The sequence below is a fragment of the Urocampus carinirostris genome, chromosome 4, assembly GCF_059441175.1.
Source record: "Urocampus carinirostris isolate Australia breed hairy pipefish chromosome 4, RoL_Ucar_1.0, whole genome shotgun sequence".
Lineage (NCBI taxonomy): Eukaryota > Metazoa > Chordata > Actinopteri > Syngnathiformes > Syngnathidae > Urocampus > Urocampus carinirostris.
Genome location: NC_142352.1, coordinates 1,434,829 through 1,450,805, shown reverse-complemented (window position 1 = coordinate 1,450,805; position 15,977 = coordinate 1,434,829). Strand labels below are relative to the sequence as shown.

At 39.1% G+C, this 15,977-nt stretch overlaps 2 protein-coding genes and 1 pseudogene across 2 annotated transcripts; 2 read left to right on the top strand and 1 right to left on the bottom strand.

Moving 5' to 3' along the window:
• The first annotated feature begins 706 nt into the window (after positions 1–706).
• On the top strand, positions 707–3,621 carry LOC148366654 (uncharacterized). The gene is made up of 2 exons (XM_088333446.1): positions 707–987; positions 2,206–3,621. The coding sequence occupies exons 1-2, from the start codon at positions 804–806 to the stop codon at positions 2,970–2,972; spliced, it is 951 nt and encodes a 316-aa protein (XP_088189572.1). The 5' UTR covers positions 707–803; the 3' UTR covers positions 2,973–3,621.
• Positions 3,622–5,209: 1,588 nt separating this feature from the next.
• On the top strand, positions 5,210–15,731 carry LOC148366652 (uncharacterized). Its single transcript, XM_088333419.1, has 2 exons — positions 5,210–5,436; positions 9,115–15,731. Exons 1-2 carry the CDS (start codon positions 5,424–5,426, stop codon positions 10,698–10,700), a joined length of 1,599 nt encoding a protein of 532 aa, XP_088189545.1. The 5' UTR covers positions 5,210–5,423; the 3' UTR covers positions 10,701–15,731.
• LOC148366653 (U2 spliceosomal RNA) lies at positions 7,056–7,145 on the bottom strand (annotated as a pseudogene).
• Positions 15,732–15,977: the final 246 nt, after the last annotated feature.

The following is a 15,977-nucleotide window of genomic DNA, read 5'->3' as shown; positions in this document are numbered from 1 at the left end:
TGCCCAATATAAACGTTTTGCAATAGAGTATTTAAATAGTGCTACGGAAAATACACACTGTCATAAAAATAGGCGAATATACAAATTTGGGGTTGGGGTTTCATGTGGGCTTTCACTCCCCCGGGTGGAGTTAAAGAGCCTCATGGCATGAGGAAGAAATGTATTTTGATTGTTTTTTAGATGAATATTGTGTGTTTAATGAATGAAGTTTCTTTAAAACCACAAGGAATTACTAAATGATACACATTGTTCCTTTAACTAATTCTATTGTGACATCAAATACTGTCTTAAATGTTTCCTGTGTTCCCAATTATTAGTGACTTATTACTGATTTTGTTTGATTATTTCTTAATACGGTTATTTTTCTCTTCAGATCGTATTTAGTGTAGGGCAATTATATTCTAGGATTGCAGAATGTATTTATCTTGTGACCTAGTTTACCTGACCACCAACTTCAGGGCCCCCCAAATGAGTTTCAGACCCGAGATTTAAACTTAGCCTTTTTTATTTTGTATTTTGTGCATTTTTAACTCAAATTTCCTCATTTCCCAACAAATGTGTGAGTTAATCAAATTAGTAATCATCTAATAGAATTCGGTTCAATAAAAATCAAACACCGCGAGCTTTTGTGACATACATTACTGTACATATAATTCAAGTTCTGCTGCTTACCGGCAGGTGGCGGTAATGCAATCAATCCCCGTTATTTCTACAAGAAGAATAAGAGCAATTAGCGAGATCCTCACACAAAGCGTTTGCTAACGACACGTTGTCAAATCGATTCATTTTGTTTTCATGGCAAAATGTGTAAAATTGAAATGCTAAGGGCTTTTTTGAACTCGCGACTTAGCGAAGCCGTGGAAGAAATCTGCGTGGAGTTTCAAAAAACGATCAGGGAGTACGAGGACGAACTCGGTCGAACAAAAGAAGAGAACCGAAGACAACGAAAGGTGATCCAATCGCTTTGCAAGAATACGAACACTGCAGGTTGGTTTTAGTCATCTTAAGAAACTTTCTATTCTTTTTAAGATATGTCTGTGCCAAGTATATGTTAAAGATGTACGTCCATAAAGCGCTGTTGCGTCACAGTCTTTGTTCATCATTTCTTCCTCATGCCATGAGGCTCTTTAACTCCACCCGGGGGAGTAAAAGCCCACATGAAACCCCACCCCCACATTTGCATATTAGCTTATTTTTATGACAGTGTGTTTTTCCGTAGCACTATTTAAATTATCTCTAGCAAAACGTAATATTGGGTATTTTTGTATTCCATATCTTTATTTTATCGTTTTATTTTTCACTACAAGGATACTGCTGGAAGTGTGAATTTTCAGATGGAGATGAATAAAGTATCTATCTATCTATCTAGACATCTATGTATCTATGTAGACATCCAAACACCTATCTATCTAGACATTTATCTAGACATCTATCTATCTAGACATCTATCTAGACATCTATGTGTCTATCTATCTAGACATCTAAACATCTGTCTAGACATCTATCTATCTATCTAGACATCTATCTAGACATCCATCTATCTAGATATCTACCTAGACAACTATCTAGACATCTATCTAGACATCTATGTATCTATCTATCTAGACATCTAAACATCTTTCTATTTATCTATCTATCTAGACATCTATCTAGACATCTACCGAGACGACTATCTAGACATATATCTATCTATCTAGACATCTATCTATCTATCTAGACATCTATCTAGACATCTATCTAGACATCTGCCTACCTACCTATCTATCTATTTATTCGGAGTCCCATGCAAAATCTGAATCTCCTTCGCTGAAGGTGTGCTATACCTTACTTTTCTGCGGTTCCGACCGAACGTTTGTCGCGATCGTTGTTTGTATAATGTGTTTATTAAGGAATATGAATTGGCGTGTTAAAAAAAACAAACATTTTTCTTCTTTTTTTTGCCAAACTTTAGAAAGGTTTTAGTTTTTTTGGGGTACACGAAGCAGCAAGATGGTTGACATTTAGGCCAGCTCTCTTTAGGTGAGCCTCATGATATTTTAAATGAAGGCACATTTTAGAAAATTTTACGTTCATGTGATGTATTTTCGCTTATCATTTAAATCGACATTGTTTTTTTTATATAATGTTTTTTCACCAGTAGGAGGCGCTTAAGAATACACCATGTCTCTTAAAGAAAATATCTATTTATCTTTTTGTCTTGTGCAGAAGAAAATGTTCATCCAAAGCAGCAAGAGCCAGAGCCTCAATTGAAAGAGGAACTGGAGCCAGCATCTCCTGGCATCAAAGAGGAAAAGCAAGAGGTCGGTTTCACCAAATTGCCAGTGAGCTTTGTGCTCAGGAGAGAAAAAGCCAAGCAACATGGTGAGCATGGTAAATGGGCGGAGCCTCTTAGCAGTAGCTCAGACAAAGGAAACGCAGACCCATCTGGAGATTCCAAAGCAGACAGCCTTCTGGTTTTCCCGTCCGACAGCGCCGACGTAGCCACACAATCCACCGACACGGACAGCGAAAAACGCTGGTCTTGTTGGCAGTGCGACAAAAAGTTCTCCTACAAGTCCACGCTAAAACGACACGCCAGCACGCACAACGGGGAGAAACCGTTCGCTTGTCCCATTTGCGGCAAAGGCTTCACGCAGAAGATCCATTTACGGACGCACATCCGAGTTCACACCGGGGAGAAACCGTTCGCCTGCTCTGTCTGCAACTTGACCTTCAGTCAGCGCTCGCCTCTGGTGGCACACATGAGGAAGCACACGGGGGAGAAACCTTACCCCTGTTCCATTTGCGGCCAACGTTTCTCCGCCAGCCTCAATATGAGACGACACAAGATGACCCACGCCCGGGAGAAACCGTTTCACTGCAGCGTGTGCGACCAGCGATTCTTTTACAAATCACAGATGAAGAAGCATGAGTGCGCGGGGAAGGAGAGCAAAACTGGGGAGTTTGAAGAAAGACCACATGGATGCTCATGAAGGACTTGAAGTTGTTGCGATAGGATGGAAAACTATAGAAGTAATTATGGGGAAAAAAAATTATGAAATGAGTGTATTGTGTTCGCTTTATCCACTGTTCATCAGTGGATAAGGTAATGAGTAATATATTCATTGCAGTGTAGACCGATGGCCATGCATTTCACACTTAGGCCTTCTCTAGTGGTATGTCTGAATCAATCCAACCTTCAATAACTATATCATGACTAGAACAACCTTTACTGCAGTTATATATACACATATGTATGTATATGAGAGAGACACCGAATATTTGCTCGCGTGAGGTAAGGCATATATATATATATATATCTACATATCTACACATAAATGCATCAACAATAACCTTATACATTTGCGATATTAATTGGGAACTTTTCTAACAGAAAATATTTTGTATTTGTTCACAAAATCCATTTTCCTTTCTTCACTCTTTAGTGCAAAGGTGGTAATATAAATCTGTGTTTCTCTCAGCAATAAGAAAAGAAAATCTGCAGATATTTTCCTGTTTTTGGATCCAGTGCTTTTATGGTGTCCTGGGAATAAACATGCATGCCCAAAAAATGACACAGTCTACTAGTCTTTTTCAGATGTCCCTTTTTTCTCACCTTTTTGTTGTGAAGTTCACTCGTTTGTTCACTGTATGTTTAAGGTTTATATAAGTATGTTTAAGGCTTGTATGAGTAACCTGTATTGTTTTGTACTAAAACATAAACAATTCATAAAATATTATACTCTGTAAAGATAAATAAAGTTGAGTTGAACTTACTTTTGGAAGATGGGCTTCAAGATTTAGGCGTCTTCCTCCTCTGTGGTAGAAAGTGGCCGAAAAAAAGCGTTCTGACCATTTTCTCAACCGCATCAAGCTTTCTTGTTCCACTTTTCTTTCAAAAGAAACGGGTCACCTCTTCTATCTACCGTTTTTCGTAACTCACCTGGGGAAACTGGCTAAGATGCTGGAGGAGCCAAGAAGAGGTAGACTTGACTGAAAAAGACCTTCAAAACTTTACCAGCAGGGAACCACACCAGCTTTGTAGGAAGGGGGGACAAAGAAGCACCAGGTTGAGAGAGACACCAAGACCCTTCTACCCCGATCAGGAGTGGAGTCCATCTCAAAAGGCAGCTCCGGTTCCTGGCAGAGATGGCCTGCATTTCTATAGTGCTTTTAAAGTCAATGAAGACCTTCCAAAGCGCTTTACAATGTTCTTCACACTTACCCATTCACACACACACTCACACACATACCTGTGGTGCTCCAGGGCTCCATGCCCTTACAAACTGTCCTATTTTCCCTTACAAAATTCAAAAAAAAATCTTGCACCATATATTTTTAAAATGTATTTATGTAGTTTGTGTTTATTTATGTAGTTTAACATGTTATATTGTTATATTGTACATGTGTTTCGTATATATATATATTGTTAATGAACATTTTGTTGTGAGATCCTGAGTTGCTCGACTTAAATGAGGTTTATTATTAAAAAATTACATTTATTATAAAAAAAAGTTAAAAAATGAAGTCACTTGGACGTTCACTGTAGAAGGAAAAAATACACGAAAATAGAATGAAGTAGAATGAAACATTTTCTTATTCAAATTATGAATTCATTTTTGCATTAAATTATTGTCGGTAATATAGTGATTCAAGGGATAACCACAAACCTGTCTTTTTTCATTTTCTCCTTTTATACTTCCTTTTTTTCTTAACTTCTTTATACAGCATAATCATTCGTAAAGCAAGTGAGCCGTTGGAGAGCCGGCTCTCTTGAACGAGTTGAGCCGAAAAAGCTGGTTCTCTAAAAAGAGACGGACTTCCTTTCACTACATCAAACCGCTGGTTTCGTTCGCAACGAAAAAAACGATACAGAGCTAGAGGCTTCCGCGGCTAACTCGTTTGACTCGATTGATTTGCCGTTTGGTGATAGTCGGTGTTTACCGGATGGTACCCATCATTGACACATTTGTGTTTTTCCGTACAGATTTTCTTGTACGTCGTACACGTCTTAAAATGCATAGTAAACCTACTTTGTACGGCAAAACCGTACAGCTTGACAGGTATGAAATTGAGAGAGGGACAGAGAAAGAAGGAAAGAGTAAGACTTTCAGAAAGGAGCTTGCTCCTTATTGTCGGGGATGCGGCTCTGGTTGCTCACTTGAAAGAGTCGGCTCATAAATCCGTTTGGTTCGCGAACTACCCATCACGACAACCATTGTATGTGGCCTCGTAGCGGTCCGTTCCAGTCGTGTGCAGAATTTAACCCCATTAAACTGCATTTACCTACGTGAAAGAGTTCATGTTGAGCTTTAAAGATGGCTAAAATCTGCAAGAGAGGGAACTGAAATGTGAAAGAGGAGCTTCTGGAGGTGCAAGAAGAGAACGAGCGAGAAGATCGACGGCTAAACCAAGTTAGCATTAGCAAGCAGCTACGAGTTGTGATGGACAGAGCAGGTTGGTCACTTTTATTTCTACAACATTTGTATTTTCTTATTTTGGACTCTTTAAGTCCATTGCATGAAAAATGTTTGATTTCTATTCCATATTTATGATGCAGCTGCTTCGAGAGGTGAATCTGTTGGGTTGTCTATACGCTCATGCGGAGAAAATAGGGATTAACCTTGCAGTTCAATCAAATCAAATGCTAAATCATAAAGTTGAGAGTTTTTAGTCGGTGTTAAGTTATCCCTGTACATACTTGATCGTGGAAGAAATGTTAAATAGCGAATTAGTTGCTATTACCCTGTAGCAGTCTCCCTCCCTCAACTACTTCAGATCGTTCTAGTCTTTTTGACCCAAAGAGCCATAAAATAAAGATTATTTTGATTTTTTTTTCTAGAGAGAGAGTCACACCATCTGTTTCAAGACAAAATGATTACAAAAGTTCATTCCAGACCCTTTTTATCCTCCAAAAAGTGCACTTAGGACCATACACAGGGTAGAATATCAGGATCATACTCATATTTTATTCCTGAAGTCCAAATGATTAAAATGGGATGATTTAGTAAATTTTTTTACTGCACAACTGCTATTTAAGGTCAACAAAAACATAGTGCCAGAAAACATCCAAAAATGATTCATTTGGAAAGAGGGAAATTATCATTTAAGGGGCTGGCGTAATCTCATAATCCCAAAAGTTAGAACCACCAGGAAAAGTATGTGTGTGTCTGTGTGCGGAGTCAAACTTTGGAACAATTTACAAGACCAGATCAAACAATGTCCAACTATTCACCTCTTCAAATTTAAATACAAAAAACACATTCCTGGCGGAATACAGAGATGAAGAAAATGGGGTATGTGTGATACGAGAGATTGGAAATACCGCGTTTACATTCATAGTTAACCTTGTTGTTATTGTTACTATTATTATATCATAACTGTTATTATTGCTATTGTTGTTATTATCATTGGTGTCACAATGATATCTAGTGACTAGTAGCATTGTAACGTGTTAGGATGATTAGTGTATATAATATGTGGCTATTGTTATTATTATAATTATTGATATCCGACCTATGTCATATGTTTATCCGTGAGATTTTGTTGTATTTAGACACAAAAGAAGAGGATCTGTAAAATGTATTAAATAGGGAAGATAAAGGGGTAGGGAAACTAAGCGTCTGCTTCTAACTACCCCTTTTCGAACATGTTTTAATAACATTATTTTTGTTGTTGAGGCATTCTTTTTGTCCTGTTTTTATTTTCTAATGTTCGAAATCAAGTTTTCATTCATTCATTCAATTTCAGCAAAACTGCCAAACCTGCTCTCCAGATTAAGTCTAGTTTTTCCAGCGCATTTTATTTGACTGTGTGACGTTTAATGATTTGATCACATTAGTGAAATAAAAATAATGCCAGAGCCTGTGTCCCATATCAACCAATATATAACATTTTCTTAATTTGGGGTTTGGGGTTTTTAAGGGTTATTGTTCTATCTTCGTTATTCATTATCCATTATCCGTTATCGGTCAGTTCATTATACGCTACAAAGCCTAGGAGCCGGGACACTTACTCTCAACCAAAAGGCTAAGCTAAGGTCCTAGCCCTAAAGCCTTGTTGCGATCATTGCGAATGCACCGTTCCCGGAGGTACTGCAATACCGGGCCGATGCGTGGAGTGGACAGAGCAAGCTCTTATTCCATCCCCGGAATGCAAAAATCAAAAGGCCAAGCTAAGGACCTAGTATCTAAGCCTTAACACGAAGTTCACAATTTGTGACATTTTAGTCCACGCTAGTACCATGTTACCCGATCTTAATCATTTTTTTAGCCTGTGTCTTCAGGTGACACCATACCTTTTTCATCGCAGTGTCTGTCAAGTCAAAGTCATGTTTATTTGTTCGGCCCTTAATCACAAAGAGCCTCAAAGGGCTGCACAGATCAAAGACTATTGCAAAATGCAGACTATTATGACACCATCATCTGATCTAAAACCTACATGAGGGCAAGGAAAAACTCAAAAACCTCAATATGAGGAAAATGAAGAAACCTTGAGAAGGGATACTCTCAAAGGGCTGCACAGACAACAGACTATTGCAAACCACAGACTATTATGACAGCATCCCCTGATCTAAAACCTACACGAGGGCAAGGAAAAACTCAAAAACCTCAAGTCAAATCAGCCATGTTTATTTTTATAACCCTTAATCACAAAGAGTCTCAAAGGGCTGCACAGATCAAAGACTATTGCAAACTGCAGACTATGACACCATCACCTGATCTAAAACCTACATGAGGGCAAGGAAAAACTCAAAAACCTCAACATGAGGAAAATCAAGAAACCTTGAGAAGGGATAGTCTCAAAGGGCTGCACAGACAACAGACTATTGCAAACCACAGACTATTATGACACCATCCCCTGATCTAAAACCTACACGAGGGCAAGGAAAAACTCAAAAACCTCAAGTCAAATCAGCCATGTTTATTTGTTTGGCCCTTAATCACAAAGAGTCTCAAAGGGCTGCACAGATCAAAGACTATTGCAAACTGCAGACTATTATGACACCATCCCCTGATCTAAAACCTACATGAGGGCAAATAATACACATATTATCAACATAAAATTATTCATATGCTATAGAGTAGAAATTGTTAGGAATTAATTATGAAATGTACCGTTTACCAAATTGTTCGAATGAGTTATCTTACTCCATTAACCAAACACAACCTACAATCTCCTAACAATGCGCGCTCATTTCTTGATGGGAAAAGATGGACAAGAACAGCCAACATTTTCACACGAGGGCAGATTTAATTTCTTAAATAATTTAGCTAAGTGAACTCCATCGAATATTAGCCGAATTAGTGTCGCTTGAGTCTCTGTCAAGCCTCCTCTCTCGATCTTCTGCCTTTCTTCTCCCGGCCCACGTTTTTTTTTTTTTTTTTTTCGCAAGCTGGTGTGCCGGCAGGAACATATGGGGAAAATCAATCTGAAAGATATGAGGGAGCAAGTCCATGCATGATTTTGTATAATACCAACAGAACCTTCAAATCACATCTTAAGCTTAATTAAATTACCTTTTTACAATTACTATTAATATTGTAATTATTATCATAACAGTTATCCAGTTTTATTATGACCATTGTTGTTTTTATTGTCATTATTATTAATGTCCTTGGGCAAGACACTGAATCCCTAATGCCCCCAATAAGCAGGTAGGCGCCTTGCATGGCTAACTCCCTATTGGTGTGTTAGTGTGTGTGTGTGTGTGTGTGTGTGTGTGTGTGTGTGTGTGTGTGTGTGTGTGTGTGTGTGTGTGTGTGTGTGTGTGTGTGTGAAGCACATTGTAAAGCGCTTTGGGAGGTCTTCATTGACATAAAAAGCGCTATAGAAATGCAGACCATTTACCATTTAGCATCTTGATTATCCTCACAACATTTGGAGGCTGAATCCCTATCAGGGTTGGGTAGGGTTACTTTAACTGAATTACTTTCAATGACTTTTGGATTACTCCAATACCAAATATGCTAATAAAAGACAAAAGAAACTAAATATCCTTTATTAAATATTTATTCATTTAATTTATTTTGCAGGTATATTGAAAGAACTGCGGTAGTGATGCACTTTCTGTAAAATTATTATTTTTTGTGTGTGTCGAGATTTTGCAAACTATGTGCGTCTTGTGTCCTACAGACGATAATCGAGAGAATCTTTTTCCACGGCAACAGGAGACAAAGTTGCCTGGCGTAAAAAAGGAAGAAGAGTTTTTAGAAATGGTTGACGTTAAAAAGGAGGAGGAAGTTCTGGTACCCGATCTCGTGAAAAAGGAGGAGGACGATTTGGAACCTGATAATGTTAAAGAGGAGGAAGATTGGAGAGAGTTTCCCGTGACTGCGGCCTGTTTAACCTCTGAAGAACAACACGAAGAGAACAAGGTGAAGGTTTCTCCGAGCAGAAGCTCTGGGACAACAGATGACGACGACGTTTTCGACTCTGCACACAATGACGGTGACACAAATTACAAATGTTCGCATTGTGGGAAAACGTTTCCATACAAATGTTATTTGAAACGCCATATCATTGTTCACACTGGTGAAAAACCTTATTCCTGCTCAGTTTGCGGTCAAAAATTTACCCAGTCATCACACTTAGAAAGCCACACAAGAACCCACACTGGTGAAAAACCTTTTGCCTGCTCTCTTTGTGATCAAAAATTCAGCCATAAAGGAAACTTAAATAAACACACAAGAAACCACACTGGTGAAAAACCTTTCACCTGCTCAGTTTGCGGTCAAAAATTCATCGACCAGTGGACCTTAAAAAGACACATAAGAATCCATACCGGTGAAAAACCTTTCACCTGCTCTGTTTGTGGTCAAAAGTTCATAGAGAGTCGAAACTTAAAAATTCACGCAAGAATGCACACTGGTGAAAAACCCTTTGGCTGCTCGGTTTGCGGTCAAAAATTCAGACAGGAAGGAGGCTTAAAAAGCCATACAAAAATTCACACTGGTGAAAAGCCCTTTGACTGCTCAGTTTGTGGTAAAAAATTCTGCCATAAAGGAAATTTAAAAAAGCACACAAGAAACCACACTGGTGAGAAACCATTTGCCTGCTCATTCTGTGGCCAAAAATTCACAGACGAGGAGACCTTAAAAAGACATATAAGAATCCACACTGGTGAAAAACCTTTCGCCTGCTCAGTGTGTGGTCAAAAATTCGTGGAGAATAAAAGTTTAATAATTCACGCAAGAATCCACACTGGTGAAAAACCTTTTGCCTGCTCATTTTGTGGTAAAAAATTCAGACAAAAGGGAGGCTTAAAAAACCATACGAGAGTTCACACTGGTGAAAAACCTTATTCCTGCTCAGTTTGTGGTCTAAAATTTAACCATAAAGTAAGTATGATATACCACGAAAGAACTCACACTGGGGAAAAACCTTTCGCCTGCTCTGTTTGTGGTCTTCAATTTGGCTTGAAAAGTAACTTACAAATCCACACAATAACCCACACCGGTGAAAAGCCTTATACCTGTCCAATTTGTGATCAGAAATTCACCCAAAAAGGAAGCTTAAAAGTACACACAAGAATCCACACTGGTGAAAAACCTTTTGCCTGTTCAGTTTGTGGTCAAAGATTCAGTCGAAGAGAAATGTTAAAAAGCCACGCAATAACCCACACCGGTGAAATACCTTTTGCCTGCTCATTTTGTGGTCAAAATTTCAGCCGTAAAGCAAGCTTGAAAAGGCACGTAAAAGTCCACACTGAAGAAAAATAATTTTTTGTTCAGTTTGCAGTCATCACTAATAGTATTTGCATTTGGAAGAACAAAGCTACCACAAAACTAACTCAGTTTAGTACTCTTGACGACATTGTTCTATCAAAACTTAGCCTCAATTTATTGTTCTGAATGTTTTTTTTCTAATGCACGAGTGTTTCAGCTTGTATGATTTCCTTAAACGGATATATAAATTAAAAGGACGTGCAACAGTATTTACTATATCTCATCAGTATGTTCTCTTATTGACTTTTCTTCTGAAGTACCATTCAAGTATCTCTTGCGTACACATGTAAAAATATGTTATACCTTTTGGAGTTGATTAAATCAAGATGGCCTCTTTACAAGAGGGTTTTGCACGAAATTTGAATAAAGAATTCCAGGCTGACTGAATAAGCGCAGCTTGATCTAGTTTGGCCTCATGGGTTGTGTTGTGGATGGAGTCGGCTTGCATAAGGAACGCTTTAGGATACAAAGAGGGGAAATTCCAGCTTGTTTATCCCGAGTGCAAATGTCAGCGAATGTTATTAATGATCGCCTCGGGTTGACAAAAGAATGCCGTTCGTTCTTGCCAAGTTTTTTTAGCAGGGAACATGCAAGGTCAAATAGACCCCAACAAAAACAGTTCCTGGAAATGTGGAGTCAAAGATTACAGAACATCTGTCTGGTAGCGTGCATAAACACGTGCAAGGGGGACGGGCGAAAGTAATACTGATGTTGTATTAGGATATAAAAAGCCACTTGTCTCTGAAGACGAACGAGACTTCGGTTTTGTATGTTGACGAAGATAAATAAGCGAGCGCTCCCTCCCACGCCAAGACTCCGTTGCACTTTGGTGTTTAAGCATTTTGGGGCATATTGCTCGGGCTGCTCCGCGATAGTTGCACGTTTCCTGAGTCTGGATGAAAAGACTATTTCAAGCCAGTTGTAGATCGTTGGGATAAATAAACCCCCGGAATCCATATCAGAATCACAGATCGGAAAATCGAGTGTTGCCTGTAACCGTTTGCGGACGCTCTTGATGTAGTTATTTCAACATTTGAAGAAAATAGAAGAAAAAAACGGTTACACGAGACTTAATAAGGATTAAGCCTGGTAATTTTGCGCACGGGTTCATTCTAACTGCATTATATTTGACAAGCTCCACATTGGAAACGTGCTGTTGAGAATAAATTACCATAGTAACAAAGCCAGGCTATATTTAACTTGCTTTCAGGCAACCCACTTGAGGCTAATTGAAACAAACATAATACATTTATGCCGGCTTAATCCCTTATCTTGAGTTTATGCAAAACCCAACATTTTTTTTAAACTGATTGTGATTTTATGAATCTTACGATTCAGATTCAGATTCAGATATACTTCTATTGTCATTCTTGTACACGTGTATACAGAACGAAATGTTGATACATCTGACCCGCCCAGTTTCCTTGAATGCACAGATACAAATAAAATGTCGTATTGAGTTGGAGTATTGAAGTACTAGTAATATACTAAATAATTATAGATATGTATAGTATTATACAGCAGTGCAAAGAGTGCAAGAGGAGCAGCTAACCAGATGTGCAAAATGGGCAGTCAGGTAAACAAGTCACTATACAATAACAATAAATAGAATCCTATAATGTATATTGTATATCTGTGATCAAAGCGTGACTTTTCTGTAGATTTCATGATGTTGCATATTGAAATGAGAATTTGTGACTGGATATTCTTTGGAGATTGTTCTGTAGAAGAGATTTTTTTTCAACCGAATGCAATTTGCTGCGATTTAACATCATACATTAAGCAGTGGGCAGCACGGCGGCACAGTTCTGAGGTCGTGGGAACCTCCGGCGTGGGTTCAAATCCAGCTACCGGCCTTACTGTGCGGAGTTTGTATGTTCTCCCCGTGCTTGCGTGGGTTTCCTCCGGGTACTCCGGTTTCCTCCCACATTCCAAAAGACATGCATTTCAGGTGAATTGGCCGGTCCAAATTGTCCCTAGGTGTGACTGAGCGAGTGAGTTGTCTGTCCCCGTGTGCCCTGCGATTGGCTGGCAACCAGTTCAGGGTGTCCCCTGCCTACTGCCCAGAGATGGCTGGGATTGGCTCCAGCCCCTCCGCGACCCTAATAAGGATAAGCGGTACAGCTAATGAGATGAGAAATGAGACATTAAGCAGTGTCTGAAACTATGTCTGCCCAGATGCCCGGGGCATGCATCTTTTACGTCGGGCGTACAACTTACAAAATGTCTCGCCCGGGTGGCCGACAAGAAAAAAATAAATCTTTCGTTATTTGTTTTATTGTTTTTAGTTTTTTTTTTTTTTCAAATCAAACGTTTGCTTTATTCCGATTTCAAGATCTTCATTTGGTTTGGAAATTTCGGTTCGTTTGGCAATTTGCATACTCGGCAGCCAATCAGAAGCCTGCATCGAATAACTTCCTGCTTCCGGACTTTCCCGAGCGTTATAAGGTCGTGCATTTGCATATCATTTTCCAAAGTAGATGCACAGAGAACACAAGAAAAATGGAAAAGTGGTTAGGAATAAAGCCAAAACCTCAGCCCCAGGAGAAAAATTCAAAAGAAGCCAACAAAATGTGTGACGCTCCAAAACGTAAACGTAGATTAATAGCATGGTGGAAAGAGGAGTTCACATGGCTTGGAGCAGACGACACAACGCAAACATTGCATGAATGAAGATGAGTTGATACAGGTACATACTTGTGGTCAAGAATCAAGCCAAAACCTCAGCCCCAGAAGAAAGATTTAAAATAACCGAACAAATTGGATGACAATACAAAACGTAATCGTACATTAAAAGCATCGTGGAAAATGGAGTTCACGTGGCTTGTAGCAGACGACGCAACACAAACATTGCATGAATGAAGATGAGTCGATACAGGTACATACTAATGGAAGATGGACAACAGCCATGTCATATACATGCAATGAAGTACATTTTATAATAAACCTAATTTGAAAGTGTTCTGTTATATATCTATTATATATGTCTGCCCTGGTGTCCGCTAACTTTTTCTTGCGAGTTTCAGACACTGCATTAAGATTTAACTAAAAACTATAATGTCATGCGTTCATTTGTTTATACGAGTGTTTTTCTTTTGTTTTTTTAAATGTAACATTCATGGTAAGTGTCATGGTGTCGGAGGAACAAGGTAACTCGAGCTATTCCCGTCAGCTTTTTGTTTTGGGGGTTTTAGCTCTAAGTGACGACAACTTTTCGTGTGTTGATTTGACTGCAACTTTGCTCGTATCGAACTGTAATTATGTCATTCCGTTTTTATTTATTTGTTTGTTTATTTTTTCTCTTCAACGCGTAAATTGTTTGCATAGGCTTCACTGTGTGATAGTCGTGGAAGTACTCAAAGAGACTTGTGTCGTTGTGTTGATTTACTTCCATTACCAATAAATAGTTCGTTTTGTGACCGTCTTGTCTTTGTTCTTATATACAGCACAAGAAAATAATTGTTTAGAAATCATGGAAGTCTGAATTGGGAGAAATAGCAAAATAGCAGGGGGTTCAAATACTTATTTTCTTTACTGTATAACTGTGATTTTGTCATTCAATTTTGAATTCTCTTACTTTCAAACGTTTGGAGTTTGAACTGCTGATCTGAGTATAATGATTTGTATCTGTCATTTATCATTTACCACCGGAGAATTCACAGATTTTTTTAAAGTGGCCGAGATCATTTCTATATTTAAAAGTGTAGATTAGTCCGTAGGGGGTGAAAGTCGATTGTCCTTTAATTGAACTGGCTGCCAACTAGAGGTAAGATCGGGCCTAAAAAAATCCGGCCCAGCCTGACAAATTAATTTAAATGAGTCACCGGAAAATTTGAATTCCTGTAAAGTAGGCTTAAATGTATTTGCTCGAAAGTGTGTATTTCTAATCAGGTCGTAAGCCGGGACGGGAGAGCAGACGTGGTCAGTATCAAAACGGGTCGAAGTCAGGGACAGATGGGAACAAAAAACGGGACAGGTGGGAGTCAGGGTCGAAAAAGGCTTGCCTAGTGTTCACTGAGGTTCGCAGACGGACTTACAAAAGGGGACGGACAGAACTGGGTTCAAATACTGACCGGGAGCCAATCAAAACCCGCGGCAGTTGGCGCCAAATGAGCGGGAACAGCTGAGTCACATCAGTAATCATGACATGTAGAAGCTTGAATAGAACACATAACAAGAAGAAGAAAATAAAACAAGACGAGAAGTTGAGAACTTAAATTGGTACCATTTGGATGGACAACAACGTTGGCTGGACTATTACGTTATTGTAATTTGATAGAGTTACATCTTACCAGCTCGGTGGCCTTGGGGGTATGGCGCCCGCCCCGAGACTGGGAGGTCGTGGTTCAAGCCTCGGCTGAGTCATACCTAAGACTTACGACATTGGTACCCGTTGCCTCGCTGCTTGGCGTTCAGCATTAGGGGTTGGAATTGGGGGGGTTTGCTCACCTAATGACTAAAATGTCTTAATTTCAGGTAAAAATGCGTATAACAGAGTTGAAATTTGATTGTTTTGAGGGTTTTTTTGAATTCTCACAAAATCTGTGTTTTTTTTTTTTTTTTTTGCATTACTGTTAAAACTCTGGTACCGCATACATTTGTTCAGCCATGGGCGTCTGCTACTGTCTTTTTTGTTTGCTACTTTATGGGCTTCTGCGCTTGCCGTACCTTCAGCACTATCACCTTGTGCTGAGGGTAATCTGTGCCCAATATCAGTTTGAGAAAAAATGCATATTTTGCTAAATATAGGAGCTGCTTTCACGAACTATTTTTGTAAATGTATATAAGGTGTGCTAAATGATGCGTTAAAATCACTAATTAAATGTAAAGTAATGCAACTTGAACCGATGATTACTGTGATGCAACATATTTCAATGCAACCACGCCACGATGTGCGGCATGTTGAGTGATGTCCCGTTTTTGTATTTTTGTTAACATTTTAGACGTCGTATGCAGTCGTGCACAGACGCCCTGACTTCTTTGTATTGTTTATTGAATGGAGGCAATAAACCGAGTGACTGTGAACCTTTGTGTCGCGCATGATTGAGGGTCGTTACATGCCCATTGAAAAACAAATGATTATTTTGCCATGCACTCGCGTGCCACTGGTTAAGCCCTCGCGTGCCAGGAGTGGCACGCGTGTCATAGGTTACCGACCCCTGCCCTAAACGTTTGCGGTTGGCATATGTTTTGCGGTGCTTTCTAAATTCTCTGTCAAAATATTGTCGCAAAAAATCAGGATGCTGTCATAAAAAACGCATCATTAAAATA